This window comes from Eublepharis macularius, chromosome 3, assembly GCF_028583425.1.
Source record: "Eublepharis macularius isolate TG4126 chromosome 3, MPM_Emac_v1.0, whole genome shotgun sequence".
Taxonomy (NCBI): domain Eukaryota; kingdom Metazoa; phylum Chordata; class Lepidosauria; order Squamata; family Eublepharidae; genus Eublepharis; species Eublepharis macularius.
This window is the reverse complement of record NC_072792.1, coordinates 167943047-167962459: the sequence shown is the minus strand read 5'-3', so window position 1 is coordinate 167962459 and position 19413 is coordinate 167943047. Positions and strand designations below refer to the sequence as shown.

The 19413-nt window shown below is 46.0% G+C and overlaps 1 protein-coding gene across 1 annotated transcript in view; it reads left to right on the top strand.

The window, feature by feature from the left end:
* Positions 1 to 11503: 11503 nt before the first annotated feature.
* The window catches only part of HEPHL1 (hephaestin like 1), a 37617-nt gene continuing 29707 nt past the window's right edge, over positions 11504 to 19413 (top strand). Inside the window, exons 1-3 of the mRNA XM_054974466.1 lie at positions 11504 to 11664; positions 15810 to 16054; positions 18630 to 18842. Coding sequence (XP_054830441.1) covers positions 11504 to 11664; positions 15810 to 16054; positions 18630 to 18842 — 619 coding nt within the window. The remainder of the gene's footprint in view (positions 11665 to 15809; positions 16055 to 18629; positions 18843 to 19413) is intronic.

Genomic DNA, 19413 nt, shown 5'->3' with positions numbered 1-19413 from the left:
AAACCACTTTCAACTTGGGAATGGGGTCTGTCTTTAGCTTTATGCACCTAAGAACACACAGAGTCCCAGAACAGAGTTCCCCAAAACATAGCCAGGTGAGTCTACGTACATTCAGAGTATTTTCTCAGAGTTTCACTCTGAATTCTTGAAAAGCTACCTACAGGTTGGAAACAGTGGTTAGAGTAGTGGACTAGGATCTGAGTGATCTAGGATTGACTTGTGGCTCAGTCATGGAAGCTTGCTAAATGTCCTTAGGCCCGTCTAATTCTCAGCTTGTTGTCAACTCTGTGTTGGGAAATTCCTGGAAGTTGGATGTGGAGCCAGAAGAAGGCGAGGGTATAATGCCATGGAGCCTACCCTCCAAAGTAACCATTTTTCTCCACGGGACTGAACACTGTAGTCTGGAGATCAGGTGTAATTTCAGGAGATCTCCATGCCCCACCAGGAGGTTGGCAACCTGAATTCAGCATAACCTACCTCACAGGCTCATTGCTGTGAGGATTAAATAGAAGAGGGGAGAATGGCATTATAAACTGCTTTTGGTTCCCATTGAGGAAAGTTTCCACATGCAGCCTGAAATGGTACAGTCCATATAAAGTGGCTTACCAGTACCACCTCAATGAGAAGCAGGCCACAGCCTTTACCCTGGGTTACAACTAGAGATGGGCACGATCCGCATTACGATAAAAAAAAACCCACGATAATGGCAACCGCGCGATCGTGACCCAGTGGATCGTGATCGTCCACGGCCAACGATCCAGCGATCAGGAGAGGCCTGGATCGTTGCGTTTCGGCTTGGATCAGGGATCCAGACACTCAGGCACCAGCAATCTATTCCACTGGCAACGGAGCCAGGGGAAAACCTGAGCTCTGTTTTTCTTCCTTCTGCCGCCCTGGAAACCCGAATGGAAGCCCAGCTTTCCTTGATCAGCAGGGCTTCCTTCCAAGCACGGAGCAGCAAAGCAGTCACAAGTTGGGAGAAGACACCCAGGGGAGGGAGGGGGAAGGGGGTGTTCTGTAGCCATGGGCACTCCAATCTCATCCCTGCAAACCCTGATAGGCAGCTCTGACGGCCAAACACAGAACTCCTGTGTTGCTGAACGGGACCTGAGGGGAGGTGGCTCGTCACCACTTCCCCATGCCCACCAGGCCCAGCGGCCGCCGCCACCACCCACCTTCCCACATAGCTGGGAATAGCAGTGCAGCCCGCTTTGGCCTCCACAATCCATGATCCACGGCTCGGGAATGGGAGATGATCGGTGTGGATCGTTAATTCGGGATCGGCGCCGGCACCAATCCACGATCAGCTGGATCATTACTTTTTTTGGATCGTGCCCATCTCTAGTTACAACCTTTATTTTATAGTCCTTATTGTTAAAGCTTTCCACCTTTTTAACTATCAATTCAGCCACATTACATAATCCTCAGAATTACATGGTAGAGCTACTGGACAGTTCTGTTTAAAAGCACAGGTGGGGAGACACATATTGTCCACTGTATATATACATAATTATATCTATGTAATTCCTGTATATAGAAAGATCTTCCTTCAATGAAAGAGCCACATATGTTGAGGGAAAGCTCCTTCATTTGGGGGGAGTTCCTCCAACCTAAGGCAGGATATATGTCAGTATCAGGAAAAGATTTCATGTAGAAGTTGGGCAAGAGTGAAGAATTTCCTTTGGCATACAGTTGCTGAGTTATTTCCCTCACCTCCTTTCTAGATGCTGTTTTGAATTGTGGTTGGAGGGAAAGGACTTGTTTATGAATGAACTGGCCTGTTTTCACTATGGTGAGGGGCAGATTTCTCAACAGATCTAACCTTCCAAAGGGGAAGGAAGAGATGCTACCTCAGGCTCCACTGCTTTGAGATACTTTGTTCAGCTCTGTATGAATAACGTGGGATGGGGAAAGTTGTAGTCACCCAGCGGGAGGAAAACAAATAGTGGAACATGTGAAGAGGACTTTAGGAAGTCAAAAGTTGTAGGTGGGTTGTTGGGTGTTTTTGCTGGAAAAATACAAAATATGGGATCTGCCTGAGAATAAACATAGTGAAACATGGCTTTTCAGTATTTTGAAAAGCTTCCCATTTTGAAAGTTCTTTTGCAATAATAACAACAAGGAGCAGGAGGCCTGTGAGGCATCACGGTGGTGGGGGCGGGGGAGAGAGATTTTGGAAATCCTGTTGCATCCTCTCAAAATCTTACCTCGGGAGCTCTCAGGGGATTCAGAAGGCTGGTTTCTCCCCCTCCCTCTTATTTTCCTTTAACTGGTGCTCAGCTCCTTTTTTGTTTTGTTTTGGTTAATTTATAAAGTCATATTTTTCAGCGTACCTGGGAAATTCCTCAAGGGAATGAGAGATCTCTTGTCTGTGGGTGGCCACATTACCTGTCTTCTGTCATCCACAAAGAAGCCTGTTAGTTTGCTTTTTACTATTTGTTATTTCCTATTCCATACATGGTGTTTATACAGCAACATAAGAAAATCTGTAAGTCCCTGTGCTGCAGAACTTTTACAGTGAGAGAAACCAAAAAGTGGAAAGAGAAGGATAACATGGAGTGAATCGTGCAATTTGTCTTCACACTTTAGAGAGTACACGGATAGGATCCAGGCTCCCTACCTTCTGTCTTGCAACTTACAGGTTCTCGTAAGGGCTGCTGAGAGCTGCCAGAGGCCCTGGAACAAAGAATCCACCTCCTCCCTACACAACCCTGATTCAAACCAAATACCGAACAAAAGAAATCACTTGGTGTCTTGGAACCATGAGTCAAATAATAATTGTGCATTAGGTAAGAGACAGGAAAGGAAAAGGGACAGGATTATTAAAGAATAGATTTTACTTAGCTTATGATTTACACTGTGCAGATTGCAACAGGATACAGTGCAATCCACACTCACTCACCATCCGCTTATCTTGCGCAGTCGTGGCAATCGGGTTCATTCTGCTACCATGCTGTGCATCATCTCATTCACCCTTCCAGTGCGTCTTCATGGCACAATCATTTCTCCACACGCCACTGAGTAAAGTGTTACAGTGGGCGGTTCCATCCTCCGCCGTCAGAATTGACAGCGCACGTCACTTGGTCAATTTTCCGGTATACCGATATTCCGACTTTTAAGAAATGGCAATGTGCCCTCCCCCTCATCTTTGATTGGCTCATTTTTTGTTTGTCACAGACCACTTTCTAACAATTGGCTGGTTGGTATGGCGGGCAAATTTGAAATTAGATTGTCACATTAAAGGCATTGTCCGGAAATTCTGCTGCTCAGAGTGGTTTTCTGCTTTTAGTAGTTAACAACATGGATGCTCAGAGTGTGTTATTTGTGATGATGGCTCAGATTGGGGTTGGCATGCTTCGCAGCACAGCCATGCGACACCACGAGATAATGCATTCTATCTTTCGCACATGGTAGAATCTCCCCCCTTGTCCTAAGCTTTCAGGAATATATTTGTTTTCCGCACCTGCCGTTTACTGGAGACGATCGTTGTGGGAAATACAGGATTGCTCGGCTTGGCTCCTCGCGCTCTTAAAAATGGCAGGACACAGTAGGGAAATGGTCCTCGTGTGACATGCGCATGCTCCGGTGACCGTTTCTTTTCCCGCGCAAACCACTGCTCACTACAGTTGGTTTACCGGTATACCGACCTTTCTGCACTGTGCAAAAAAAAAAAAAGGCGGGGAGAAAACGGATTTCCACCACTATTACGTGGTTTGGAAGGAAGGCGCAATTGTGGCGAGGTGATGGCAGGGAACACACGGAATGGGAAAGCGTGTGAGTATCTGCATGAACAGCAGACCGCTTGCGAAAAAGGCGCAGAAACAAAAAGGAAGTGTGGATTCGGCCAAAGAAAGAAAGAAAGAAAGAAAGAAAGAAAGAAAGAAAGAAAGAAAGAAAGAAAGAAAGAAAGAAAGAAAGAAAGAAAGAAAGAAAGAAAGAAAGAAAGAAAGAAAGAAAGAAAGAAAGAAAGGACTCCCCAGCTATGGGATCTAGCCAGAATACTAAAGCCCACTATACATTAAATACAGATGAGACACAAACTACCCGGAAATGAAGTGTTCCACTCAGGGCTGGCACACCCATTGAGGCCAGGCAGGTGGTGGCCTCAGGCACGGGGTGCCGGAGGAGGCGTGGGGGGCGGGAGCGCACACCACAGAGCTGCAGCCTCCTATCCCTCCTGCCCCGCGCTGCCACTGCCACCAGCACACATCCCTGGCCGGGCGCAGCTGCCGTGGGCAGAGCTCGGAGGCCACCCACGCACCGTCAGAGCCGCCCGCCACAGCAATCGGACCGGTGGTGGCATGCATGCTCCTGTGATGACATCATGTGTGATATCATCATGCAGGCCGGAGCAAGCGCTTCTGCGGGGGCAGGGCGCCCGGCTGGCTGCGAGAGCCGAAAAACCTTGCGCCGCCCCTGGTTCCACTGAATGAAGTAATATATCGGTCTCTTTCAAAAAAAATTCTCAGCTGAAAAAAAAATTACAATATTTCTCCTCAATCAAAACAAAAAAGCAAGCTCACAACAGTGTGAAGACGCACATTACCGTACAGCACACTCTCTCTCAAATAAAAGCAATAAAGTTGGTCTAACACAGCTAAATACCGATGTATTGTCGAAGGCTTTCACGGCCGGAGAACGATGGTTGTTGTGGGTTTTCCGGGCTGTATTGCCGTGGTCTTGGCATTGTAGTTCCTGACGTTTCGCCAGCAGCTGTGGCTGGCATCTTCAGAGGTGTAGCACCAAAAGACAGAGATCTCTCAGTGTCACGGTGTGGAAAAGATGTAGGTCATTTGTATCTACTCAGGAGGGGTGGGGTTGAGCTGAGTCATCCTGTAAGAGTTTCCCAGGGTGTGGAATGCTAATGGCGGGAGGCTTCACTGTATCCTGAGGAGGTTCTTTTGCTTATGGATTGGTGCTTGATGTGCTAATCTTCTCTGCAGGGCTATTGTCGAATATAGCGCGTTTTGTTAGCCTGGTGTTTTTCAGAACTGGAAACCATGCTCTGTTCATTCTTAAGGTTTCTTCTTTCCTGTTGAAGTTTTGCTTATGCTTGTGAATTTCAATGGCTTCCCTGTGCAGTCTGACAAAGTAGTTGGAAGTGTTGTCCAGTATTTTGGTGTCCTGGAATAAGATACTGTGCCCTGTTTGAGTTAGGCTATGTTCAGCCACTGCTGATTTTTCAGGTTGTCCAAGTCTGCAGTGTCTTTCATGTTCTTTTATTCTTGTCTGGACGCTACGCTTTGTGGTCCCGATGTAAACTTGTCCACAGCTGCAGGGTATACGGTATACTCCTGCAGAGGTGAGGGGGTCTCTACTGTCTTTTGCTGATCGTAGCATCTGTTGTATTTTTCGGGTGGGTCTGAATACTGCTTGAAGGTTATGCTTTTTCATAAGCTTTCCCATCTGATCAGTAATTCCTTTGATATATGGCAAAAACACTTTTCCTGTAGGAGACTGTTTTTCCTTGGTTGTTTGATTCATCCTGGGTTTGATTGCAGTGGCTGAACATAGCCTAACTCAAACAGGGCACAATATCTTATTCCAGGACACCCAAATACTGGACAACACTTCCAACTACTTTGTCAGACTGCACAGGGAAGCCATTGAAATTCACAAGCATAAGCAAAACTTCAACAGGAAGGAAGAAACCTTAAGAATGAACAGAGCATGGTTTCCAGTTCTGAAAAACACCAGGCTAACAAAACACGCCATACTCGACAATAGCCCTGCAGAGAAGATTAGCACATCAAGCACCAATCCATATGCAAAAGAACCTCCTCAGGATACAGTGAAGCCTCCCACCATTAGCATTCCACACCCTGGGAAACTCTTACAGGATGACTCAGCTCAACCCCACCCCTCCTGAGTAGATACAAATGACCTGCCAACATCTTTTCCACACTGTGACACTGAGAGATCTCTGTCTTTTGGTGCTACACCTCTGAAGATGCCAGCCACAGCTGCTGGCGAAACGTCAGGAACTACAATGCCAAGACCACGGCATTACAGCCCGGAAAACCCACAACAACCACAGCTAAATACACTTTTCCTAGACTGTAGAAAGTTCCTCAGAGCATGTGTAGTACCAAGATAGTGGAGGAGTCCTTAAACCCTAACCCACTGGTCATAGGGTCTTCATATGGTACACCGTTCCAAAATGAGAGCCAGTATGGCATAGTGATTTAACTTACTAGGATCTGGGGGCCCATGTTCCAATCCCCACTCTAGTCTGGAAGTCTGCTAGGTGATCTTGGGCCAGTCATACCCTCTCAACCTAACCTACCTCACAGGGTTGTTGTGAATATAAAATGAAGGAGAGGAGAATGATATGAACAGCTTTGGGTGCATATATGTATATACTTAATGGGGAAGGGAAGTTGGGAAGATGTGAGGAAATAATCCTGAGATTGCCTCAACCTTTGTTGCTATAGCAGATATATGTACTAGGTTCTCTGCACTCCCAGCATCCACTTTGAAAAAGTTAGTCTTAGCCTCTTCTATTACAGAACTACAAAGGAAAAGGCATATTCCTGCAATGGAAAAGGCTTATTTTTTAATGAAAGAGAGACTTACTTTTTAAATGAAAGCTGAGATTCAGAGAATCTGATACACATGGGTCCCTGGAATTTTGTCCCCCCCCCCCGCATCTGCCCCATTTGGCAGGCCTGGTTCTCCTTAGCTCCCAGATATACAATGTCCTATTCAGATTGCAAGTCTGGTACATATGAAGAATGTGCTCCAGCCTTCCTCCGATGCCAATTTCCCAACCTGCTATGGTCCCTAGTTGGCCCACTGGGGAATCCCCTCTATATGCTTGCGGGTTTTCCTAGCTGGCCAAGTAGTGGCCCCTTGGAGGAAGCTCCTTGGAAGAAGGATGAGATAATGATGTACTAGATAGATTTTAATTTTGATATCCTCCATGACCTCTTTCCTCATTAGTCATCACCAGCTCGGACTTCATCAGCATATATATATGAAGAATTATTTCCACCAATGGGCATACTTTATATGTTCTCCAACCCTATTCAACCCACTTTGAATCTCTGCTGCTTAGTTTTCACCATGCTAACTAATTTGATGTTAGCTGCAAAACTTGGTCACTTTATCTCTCCCCACCCCCCCATGCCCATTCCCACGTATGGAACTATTTGTAATTCTGGATAAATAGTCTTGCTGATTCCAGATACTGGTATGGGTAGCAGTGGGAGGTAATAGTATATTGGCCCTCACAGCTTGCCATATTTGGAAGTGCTAGCATTGCACCTCTTAGCGAGAGTAGATTCACTTCCCAGTGCAGTAATTTAGCTTTTGCCAACAGCCAGCTCTGTTCCCTGATGCCTTCTGATGTACATTTGCTGTGCAATGTTTCTTTGCAGCCTCCTCTTCTGGATACATAATCAAATTCTAAAACCATCTTAACTTGGAAGACAGAGCAGAGCTTTTTGCCATGTAATTTTCTGAATCCTTCCAATCACCATAAAGAAATGCACAGCAAGCATAGTTTCTGCAATGTGCATTGTCAGGGTAATTACCACTAATGAATATATGCACATGTTTTAAGAAGCAATAAGCTCCAATTAACACAGGAAAAGCAAATGCAAAATGAAGGCTCAGGCATTTAACTGAAGTGCAAGATGATTATTGCTGACACAGCACTAAACTCGCCCCCAAAGATTATGATCTGAGATAAAAGATTATGTTAACATTGGGGTTTATTGCCCACCCACCTACCCACCCCCAAATTGATATAACTTCTTATCTGGAATCAAATTATGACTACAGTCTTGTGTATACTTTCTCTTATTGTACCTGTACCTCTGTATTAATGTATGTTAATAATAACAACATTCGATTTATATACCACCCTTCAGGACAACTTAATGCCCACTCAGAGCGGCTTACAAAGTATGTCATTATTATCCCCACAAACAGACCCCCTGTGAGGTGGTTGGGACTGAGAGAGCTCCGGAGAGCTGTGACTGACCCAAGGTCACCCAGCTGGCTACAAGTGGAGGAGTGGGGAATCAAACCCAGTTTCCATGTATGAAGAATTCCAGAGCTCCATGTATGAAGGGAAAGTTCTTACAAGGAATTCAGAGTAATATATGCTAATACAGAGATGGAAGTACAATAATTGAAATTACATAAAAGAGCCAGTGTGGTGTAGTGGTTAGAGTATCGGACTAGGTTCTGGGAAACCCAGGTTTGAATTTCCATGCAGCTTGCTGGGGGACTTTGGGCCCATAGCTTTCTCTCTCAGCCTAACCTACCTCACAGGGTGAGTGCTGTAAGCATAAAATAGAGGAAAGGAGAGTGATGTTGTTGTGGTATATTTATCCATATATAATACAATAATGAGGTCCTGTACTTGGGTCGTGGGGCATCGGGGTGGGGGGAATCCAGCTCCCGGCCTTTGACGGGACACCACTTGTGCCCGTCCCATTGGTTAGGAGCCTTGGTGTGACACTGGATTCCTTTTTATCAATGGAGGCCCAGGTTGCAACATTTGCCTAATCTGCCTTTTTCCACCATCAGCAGGCCAGGCAGCTTGCCCCCTATCTTTCAACCCATGATCTAACGACAGTGATCCTTGCAATGGTCCCCTCCAGACTGGACTACTGTAACTTGCTCTACGCAGGGCTTCGCGTGAGTCTGACTTGGAAATTGCAGCAGGTCCAGAATGCTGTTGCGCATGTCCTGATAGGTACACCATAAAGGCCACACATAACTCCAACTCGCAGCAGCTACACTGGCTCCCCATAGAGTTCCGAGTCAAGTTCAAAGGTGTTGGTTTTAACCTATGAAGCCCTAAATGGACTGGAGCCAGCATACCTGAGGGACCGCCTCTCCCCATATATACCTCGGAGGGTGCTGAGATCTGCAAGTAAACACCTACTGGTGGTCCCTGGCCCCAGGGAGGCTCGACTGGCCTTGACTAGGGCCAGGACTTGGGTGGAGAGTTCCACCCAACCTGGTGGAACTCTCTGTCGGAAGACACTTGGGCCCGCCAAGATCTTCCATCCTTTCGACGGGCCTACAAGACAGAGATGTTCCGCCAGGCATTTAGTTGAGGCCAACATTAAATCCATCAAATTAGTCTCCCTGCCGGTCTCCCACCTGTGGGGGGGGCATATGGTCACCTGCCCCCCACGTATGAGCCGCCACAGGATACCAGTCCATACCTTCACCCTTTTTATACATGATGAGCAGGTGAACTGCTGAAGTTCTGTATGGTAAGATTTGTGATTTTATTGTTATGCCTGTATTTCTTATTTTTGTTGTAATCCACCCTGAGCCCGCTTGCAGGGCGGGTGGGCTATAAATTAAATAATGATGATGATGATGATGATGATGTAATGGAACAGTCTGCTCCTCCACTAATACCTGTGTAATTTAATTTGGTCCTATTGGGTGGAGCTCTTCTTTCAGTTTTCCAGTTCTGTATGTTAGCTGAAGTTATTGGTTGTTAGAGTTGTCTTCTTGTAAATAAATGGCTGATTTTTTCAGCCAGCTCGTCTCTGCTGAGTGGACTCGAGGACGAGTGCCTGAGTGAGTACTGTAACCTGGGAATCCACACTATGCAACCAGAATTCTGGATGATCTTGTATCTGCACTTGCATAAACTTTAATGCTTGAGTCAGATGGATGGATGATTTTTGTATGGACAAGAAAGCTTATTTTTTAAAAAATTGATTTTTTTGTGCAAATTTGGGCATTCCCCTTGGTTTGCTTCACTGACAATGAGTTGTGAGTGATTGGTTATCTGGCTTGATATTGGATCCTTCTGATTCATCCTTGATGGTTTGTCCTATCTTGTTTGTTGTGTTATTTTGGCACCATCACCAAAAAGGTTCTGTTCACTGTGGCCACTGATCATTGATCATGGCAGTGATGTGAGAGTCTGGTCCGACTCCTGACTACATTACTGGATTTTTATGTTCCTTCTTTTCTTTTGATGTGTGTAAAAAAATCCTGTTTTTTATCACTGGAATTTTATTCTGCTGTAAAATGCTAGGAAAGGTATTAGAATAATAGAATCATAAGGTTTGGAAGTAGGGATGCCAGCCTCCAGGTGGTGGCTGGAGATCTCCCAGGACTGCAACTGATCTCCAGGCCTCAGAGATAAGTTCTCCTGGGGGAAATGGCTGCTTTGGATGGTGGATTCTATGGAATTATATCATGCTGAGGTCATTTCTCTCCCCAAACCCTGCCTTCTTCAGGCTTCACCCCCCAAATCTCCAAGAATTTCCCAACTTGGAGCTGGGAATCCTAGCTGGAAAGGACTCCAGAGTCATCTAGTCCAATCCCCTGCACAATGCAGGAAATTCACAATTACCTCCTCCCCTCACACACCTCCAGTGACCCCTGCTCCATGCGCAGAAGATGGCAAAATGCCATAAGGATCCCTAGCCGAACTGGCCTGGGGAAAATTGCTACCTGACCCCTAGGTTGTGAATTGGCCTTACCCTGGGCCACGAGAACTAAGCACTGATGTAACCCTTCCTGCCCTCCCTCTCATGATCTGCCTAGGTTCACAGAATCAGCAGTGCTGTCAGATGGCCATCTAGTAGGGTTTCCAGCCTCCAGGTAGTGGCTGGAGATCTCCTGGAATTATAACTGGTCTCCAGGCCACAGACATCAGTTCACCCGGAGAAAATGGCTACTTTGGGGGATGGACTCTACGGAATTATGCCATGCCAAGGTCCTTTCCCTCCCCAAACCCCATTTCTCCAGGTTTCACCCCCTAGATCTCCAGGAATTTTCAAACTTGGAGCTGGCAACCCTACCTTTTAGCCTCTGCTTAAAAACCTCCAAAGAAGAGCCTACCACCTCCCGAGGAAGCCTGTTCCACTGAGGGACCGCTTTAACAATCAGGAAGTACTTCCTAATATTTAGCCGAAAACTCTTTTGATTTATTTGATACCTAATATTTTAAACAGTCTGTTAATGAATGAGTGATGCAATTATTTATTTATTTTTAAATTTCTAGTCCGCTCTCAATGCAAACGGGCTCAGAGCGGATACCATCACATATAATATAATCACAATAAAAGCACATTAAAAAGAACGTAAGATTCAGTAAACATAGAACTCTAGGGGGAAGCCCATATTGCTTATTTAATCTGGGCTGTACAACTTTGTGAACACATTTAAGACTGCAGCTCTTTCACACTCTCCTCTGGAGGGCCGAGTAAGCATCCAAATTTATAAAACAAAACTACGCTTTCTTCACCATCTCAGCCAGAGGGACAAACAAGCCAGTTTCACATGTCCCTCCAAGCCTGGCAGAAGGCCTTGTTGCCATAGCAACCCACCCCCCCTTAGGCCTTTCTTTGCTGGCTGAATTTTTTTGGGCTTGTGCCTCCCCAAATTGCTGGATGGTGTGGGAGGTGGAGCTTTGCTTTGTCCACTCAGCCCTCCTTCTCTCTGATTCAGGGAAACTAGTAGTTGACCAGAAGAGGTGAGCACGCTTGCTGCCTGGAGCCTGCTATGCTTACAAATGCCTTCTGTGAAGCAAGTTCTCGCTTGTATAATCCTCTGGGGTTTAGTTTTAGGAGAAGCAGCCAACAGGATTTACTACCTTGGAATTATGGAGGAGTACTGGGATTACGCTCCAACTGGGAAGAATCTAATCACAGGACAAAACCTGACAGAGGATGAGTAAGTCAAAGCCAGGTCTGCTGGCTGTCCATTGATGTTGCTCTGGGGTGTTTTACAAACATCAGTTTTGTCACAGAGATGCATGTTTGACTCAAGGGCTTCCAGATCGGTTGGGTTTTTTTTGTCCAACTCCAGAAAACAGCCCTGAGCAATTGAACAGAAATGCTTAAAGTAGATGAGTCTGCATGTTGGTAAAAAGTAATGCGGTGTTTTGATTATTGTCAACTGTATATATACATTGTGTATATTCATCAAGACACATCTTTTCACATTTCCGCACTGAACAATTGCAAGATTTCCAGTAACAGGGTAATTCCTTTTTATTAAGAACAACTACAAAATAGTGGGCAAGCTTTTGAGTTCCCCAGAACTCTTCATCAGGGTAGATGTTTAGTATATATTGTTTTGAATGTGGAGGGGGAGGGAGGGGAAAGAAAACAATGTGTCAGGAGAGTCATAAGAAAGTCTGGGAGAGCCGTAAATAGGAGGACAGGATGTAGCCTAGATTGATTTGTATTACATGGTGTTGAGAGCAAAACAGGTTTCAAGTTACCCCGAAGGATATTAGGATGCAGCAGTAAAACAAAAAACAGGCCACTCTGCATAAGGCAAGGTATAATCGGTTTTCTCCACAACACTAAGCAGTATATAGGGTCACTATAGGGTTGCCAGCCTCCAGGTAGTGGCTGGAGATCTCCTGGAATAACAATTGGTCTCCAGGCCACAGAGATCAGTTCACCTGGAGAAAATGGCTACTTTGGGGGGTGGGCTCTATGGAATTATGCCATGCCAAGGCCCTTTATCTCCCCAAACCCCACTTTCTCCAGGTTTCACCCCCCCCAGATCTCCAGGAATTTCCTAACTTGGAGCTGAAAACCCTAGGTTACTTAGAAGGCAGAGTGAAGAGATAAATATGTGGTAATCATATTAACAAAACTGGGGATTAATTTGAAGTGAGGCAGAGTTAATGAAAGCCAAGCTGGGTAATATCCCCAGCAATCAGAGGGCACTTAACCCACGGTGACCCATTGTCAGGATCTGTCCTTTGTAGACAGTTATTGGCCCCATATGTAACTCTGCAACTTTATTTCTTTAGTCACAGTTTGTTTAGCAATGTGGACGTTATATAGTTGCAACCTTAAACATACATACGAGGTCAAGTCACTGAAATTTATGTTCCTTAGGGTTAGAGTTATCCATATTAAGGATTATGTTATAGTGCTCAACACAATATCTGAATGGTTAGTGTCTTCTCTCTCTTTTTTTGTTATTTGCAGTGGAAATCCACTATGTGAAAACAGTGCAATAGAAGCACTTGTTGTGTAATGGTTAGAGCATTGGACGAGGATCCGGTAGACCCAGATCTGAATTCCTGCTCTGCTATGAAAACTTGCTGGGCGACCTTGTTTCAGTCACACACATTCAGCTTAACCTACCTTACAGGGGTTTTGTGAGGAGAACTATGTAAGCCACTGAGTCCTAATTAGAGAGAAAGACAGGGTATAAATTAAATAAATTAATAATATACACACAGTGGTTTTATACTATTTCTCCATTCATACATGTGTGCTTACATAAATAAATAAATAAATAACAACAACCGTCCTTCAGGACAACTTAATGCCCACTCAGAGCGGTTTACAAAGTATGTTATTATTACCCCACAACAAAATACCCTGTGAGGTAGGTGAGGCTGAGAGAGCTCCTAGAAGCTGTGACTGACCCAAGGTCACCCAGCTGACTTCAAGTGGAGGAGTGGGGAATCAAACCCGGCTCTCCAGATTAGAGTCCCGTGCTCTTAACCACTACACCAAATTGGTTGTCTATAAACAAACAAACAAATCAAGACCAAAGAGTTAACCTACATGGAGTTACTCCATTTGAAGCTGGATGAAATCAATAGGATTGCACTGTTGAAGCCCCTGATTATAAACAACAGAGAGAAGTAGAATTTTTGTATAAACCGTAAACTAAATGGCAATTGCCTTAGACTGAACAGGCCTGGAAAGATGAGTCTCTCAGTTGTCTTCCTAATCTTCATTGGGATTTAAAAGGTTATTTATTGGCATTTAAATTATTTACTTCTGGTTTTCATTGGTCGAGAGGGTATGCAATATGGGCAGAGCAAATTCTTAGGATTCCAAAACTCTAGTCTGCAAACTCTGTAGGCAGATACTGGTCAGATGTTTGTCTGCCATTTCTGTGGTTAAGCAAGGTAAGCTACCAGAATGGACAAACTAATAACAACTAACAAGCCAAAATGTTTACTCTGCTTTCACAGTGTAATTACAGAGTAATTCACAGTGGCTTTGTTTATCCCTCCAGTAGGTGATGTTTATTTCTTCCCTCTAGTAGGCGACATATATGTTTGATTGCATTGACTTATCCTGCATAAATCACTTCCAGTCTCAATGAGAAACGCAGACAATAAAAGAAGTAAATAACTAAATAAATAAACTGCTTCTGGATCTTACAGAAGAAGATCCAGTGTAGTGTGGTGGGTTGGAGTGACAGAGCAAGATCTGGGAGACGTGATCAGTTTTCAACATTTCCGTCTAGCTGTCCAGGGGGGACCTTGGGCCAGTTACACCATCAATTTAACCTACTTCACAAGGTTGTTGCGAGGTTACAATGGGGACCAGAGAAACATGTCAATCACTCTGTGCTCCTTAGTGGAAGGACAGAATAAAAATATGCACTTGATAGACAGATAAAACCAAATAGCACGTACTTAGCAGCCCAACCACAATGCAAAGAACAAATCAGATTTTTTTCAGGCTAGCGCAATGTGTGAATTCATGTGAACCCATGAAGCTGACATATACCGAGTCAGGCCAATGGTCTGACAGGGTCAGTATTGTTGACTCTGACTTTCAGTGGATCTCCAGGGTCTTGGATAGAGATCTTTCCCTATAACATACAAACTGATCTTTTTAATTGGAGATGCTGGGGTTGGAGCTGGGGCCTAGATGTTCTGTGACTGAGCCATGACCCTCCCATGGTAGCTGAGATTAGTAAGAAAAGGAATCTGTTTCTGTGAACCTAGGCAGATCATGAGAGGGAGGGCAGGAACAGTTACATCAGTGCTTCGTTCTTGTGGCCTCTTCTTACATGCCCAGGGTAATGCCGATCACCACCTTGGGGTCAGGTAGCAATGTTCTCCAGGCCAGTTTGGCTGGGAATCCTGACGGTGTTTTGCCAACTTCTGGGCATGGAGCAAGGGTCATTGGGTGTGTGGTGGGAGTGAGTGAGCTATGAATTTCCTGCATTGTGCAAGGGGTTGGACTAGATGGTCCTGGTGGTCCTTTCCAACCCTATGATTCTATGATACTTTGCAAGATTGTATACTGATCTCATGATAGGTAATATGAAAAAAGTGAGAAAAGAAGGTCAGGTGAACTCACCCTCAGGGCCAAGTAAAAGTTACTTTAAACTGGTCAGTCCACTGTTATCAATCCACATTTCTGTCCTGTATGTTCCAGTGACTTCTAGCTGAAGCTTATGCATGATATAATATCAAGAGAGGCAGGACTTTAATCTGGAGAACTAGGTATGATTCCCCACTCCTCCACTTGAAGCCGGCTGGGTGACCTTGGGTCAGTCATGGCTCTCTCAAAGCTCTCTCAGTCCCACCTGCCTCACAAGTTGTCTGTTGTGGGGAGAGGAAGGGAAGGTGATTATAAGCCGCTCTGAGACTCCCTAGGGTAGGGAAGGGTGGGGTATAAAACCTACTCTTCTTCTTCTTCTTCTACTATTACTACTATTTTCCTGCCCTCTATACAATTTCATTGGCTGCCATACGTAGAAGGCGGGGCCACACTTTCCGTGAACTTGTCATGTCATTCGTGTGCTTCAGCTGGTTGCCACCCAACGATGCAGGGATCTTCCCATGTGGTTTGATGTGAATTAGTGGTGGCCTCACACAACCAGTAACATTGAATTTGGTGCTAATATAGACTTAGTCATGTGGAAACCTGCAAAAATGAACAAAAACTGATTTTTCAGTTCATTTCCGTTCAGTTTGGAGAGTCCAAATGGCTCCATCCACCAAAACTGAAACAGAGTTTGAACTGTAGTCGCCACATCCAGAAGCACTGATTGGCTGATTCAAACATTGCCTTAACCTCCTCCCTCTTTTTCCCCAGAGAAGCCATTATATACGTGAAAAGAGGAGTGGACAGGATCGGCAGTGTTTACAAAAAGGCAATTTTCAGACAATTCACAGACGAGACCTATTCTCAGGAGATCGCCAAGGCATCTTGGCTGGGTTTTCTTGGTCCAGTGCTGAGAGCTGAGGAAAGGGATACATTCATCATTCATCTGAAGAACTTTGCTTCCCGGCCTTATTCTGTGCATCCACATGGAGTCTTCTATAAGAAAGATTCTGAAGGTAAAACAAAGATACCTTTTTGTCCCTTACTCTTGAGGGCCAGTTTAACAGCTTTTGGTAGTGTTTAGACATGGCCTCGGGAGGCTTGGATTCAAGCCTCTGTTCAGCTGTGAAGCTCACTGGCTGATGTTGAGCAAGTCTCTCTAACAGTCTACATCAGTGATGTTCTGATTTCCTACGTTCAGGAAAGAGTTTTTCCATCAACTCATCTGGTGAGGAAGACCTGTGAATCTGCCACAGAAACCCTGCAGGTTGCAAAGCATTCTGGGTCCTGCTGTAGAGAGCACACTAATTTATAGAGGGCTTGACAAGCTGTTTAGGCCTCATGGTTAAACTCTGTAAATGGAGAGTGCACCTTAGGATAGAGTTGCCAGGTCCCTATACCCTCCTACCGGTGGGAGAGAGAGGCTGGCACTTACCTTGTTCTGGCAGTGAGGTCTTCTTTGCACATGCGCGCCCCGCCGCCTGCATGATGACATCACCCCCAGAAATGATGCTGGCACACCGGCCAGTGGAGTGCTCCCGTGCTCCGTGCGGGGCCAATTCGGCCCCAAACAAAGTACAGGAATGCTCCCACAGCCGGTGCGACAACATCACTTCCAGGAGTGATATCGTCACGCCCCTTGGGAGCGTGCGCATGACGTGCATTCTTGCAGTGCCTGGGGTGGGCAACCTCTGGGAGCTTGCCACCTCCCGCCAACCACTGGCAGGTTGGTGGGCAAGGTGGCAAACCTCCAGGAGTTTTCCCACCACTGACGGGCACCTGGGAACCTTACCTTAGGAGCCACCTGACACTAACCTTTAGCTGTGCATTTTAGGGAAGTGCTGGGCAAACTGTCTTTCAGGGAGGCATTCCTCCATTACCATTCTTCACAGTATGGGCCTGAAAGATTGTTCCTGGGTCCGTCCCTGCATCCTGTCAAGCATACAGTCCCAGATGAAACTTGATTTATTCGGTGCAGGGGTAGTCTTAGCCACGGGGCATCTGGGGAGCTGGAGAGCCACAACCACTTGATGGAGGAGGGTGAAGAAACAGAAAGAGCAGGTATGTGCCTGCCACTGCATATGCCCATCCCTCTGGGGTTCACTGGTCGAGGCCACCCCTTGCTCAAGCAAAGTGGGGAGTATCCCCTGGTGGACTGGGTAGCAGTGACTTGCCCAGAGCCCCAGAATCACTAGGACTACCCTGTCCAGGTGTGCTGGTGCCCAATTCAGATTTGGAGAGGAGCTTAAGCCTTTCCTTCCATGCTGTTTTTCCAGCCTGAAACAGCCCTGAGGAGTACCTGTTCACCCTATCAGGGCTGTGTGTACCAGTGGGCTACACACAACTTTCCAAAGTGGGACAAATTGTGGCATTCTGGAGCCATTTCAGATAGGGAGAACAGTGCAGGTTGAAGGCTTAAACACCCTTTCCCTGCATACTGTGCTCCATCTGAACTGGATCCTTGTGTAGGGTTCCCAGGTTTCCACTGGTGGCAGGCAAACTCCCAGGGATTTCCCCCTCACCCAGCAATCTCCCAGCGATTGGTAGGAGGTAGCAAGCCCCTCAGAGGTTGCCCGCCACTGGCAGGCACCCAGGGAACATGTGCTGTGCGCGCATTCCCTTAGGGGATGGTGACATCTCTTCTAGAAGTGACGTCACTGAGGTGGTCGTGGGAGCATTCCCACGTTTTATTTGGGGCTGATTTGGGCCCCAAACAGGCCAAATCTGGCCCATGCAGAGCATGGGCAGGCTCACACAGCTGGCATGCTGACATCACTTCCAGAAGTACCATCACCAGGGCTTTTTTTGCTGGGAAAAGGTGGTGGAACTCAGTGGGTTGCCTCTTGAAAATGGTCACATGGCCGGTGGTCCCGCCCCCTGATCTCCAGACAGAGGGGATTTTAGATTGCCCTCTGCACCAAGCGGCACGGAGGGCATTTTCAAGAGGTTCCGGAACTCTGTTCCGCCGTGTAACAGCTGAAAAAAAGCCCTGATCCTCACCCCATCAGCCCTGGGGTGCACGCGCATGAGGAAGGATGACATGCCCAACACAACGTAAGTGCCAAGTTTCCTACCTTCCCAGCAGGTAGAGGGACCTGGCAACCCTACCCTTGTGTGCCTGGGAAATGGGGGACTCCCAGTGGAAATCTGCTTGGCCGGACCTGTGGTTGGACCTAGGGCCAATGTAGCATATAGTTAGATGCTCACTGAGGAACTCTTGATCAGCTTTCAAGGAACGCCAGGGTTCCTCAGGTCACAATTTTAAAAGTCCTAAACTAGATCATGCTTAGTCTGATTCAGCAATGCAATGGTGTTTGGGGATTTTTAATGGTGGGAGTGTCTGAGAAATGTTTTTATGACTGTTTTTGGGGCTCCTCCCAAGCAAGGGCATTTCCTCTTCCACATGAAATTTCAATACCTTTTCTTGGGACTGATTATATTCTTTCAGTATCCAAATGTTATTCTGATAGTGCTTATTTGCTATTTCTTTCCTTTTTTCCTTTTTCCTTTATCATTTTCAAGAAATCTATGATAGATTTTTGAGGCTTTTTTTTTTAAAAAAAAGCTCTGTTTCTTCCCTGTTTCTGTCAGGAGCCCTCTACCCTGATGGCACAGGAGGCAAAAGTAAAGAAGACGATTTTGTACTACCTGGTACCAATTATACGTATACGTGGCCTGTGACTGATGACTTTGCTCCTACGTCAACAGACCCGAGGTGTCTGACGTGGATATACCATTCGCACATTAATACACCGAAAGATATCAGCACTGGCTTAATTGGACCGTTGCTGGTTTGCAAAGAAGGTACAGAACTGAAAGCACCAAATGCTTTTCTCTTGGTGTAGTTTGATCTTCCCTCCCCCATTCATCCAGGGGTGGGGCCATTTTCCAGGGCCATTTTTGTCTCCCACTCTACCCCAGCTGGGACATTTGGCCCCCTGGCAAGCCACACCTCCAGCCTCAGTTAGGGTGGCATGAGTGGGGGAGGCTGGAGGGAGGAGGAGGGCAGCAGCTTCTCTTTAGTGCGCAAGGTGGGTGGGGGAAGAAGCGAAGTCATTTATCATTTGGAGAGCCAGTTTGGTGTGACAGCCAGTTTGCTGTAGTGGTTAAGAGCATGGGACTCTAATCTAGAGAACCAGGTTTGATTCCCCACTCCTCCACTTGAAGCCAGCTGGGTGACGTTGGGCTAGTCACAGCTTTTAGCTCTCTCAGCCCCACCCACCTCACAGGGTGTTTTGTTGTGGGGATAATAATGATATACTTTGTAAACTGCTTTAAGTGGGTGTTAAGTCACCCTGAAGGGCGGTATATAAATCTGTTGTTGTTGTTGTTGTTGTTGTTGTTGTTGTTGTTGTTGTTGTTGTTGTTGTTGTTG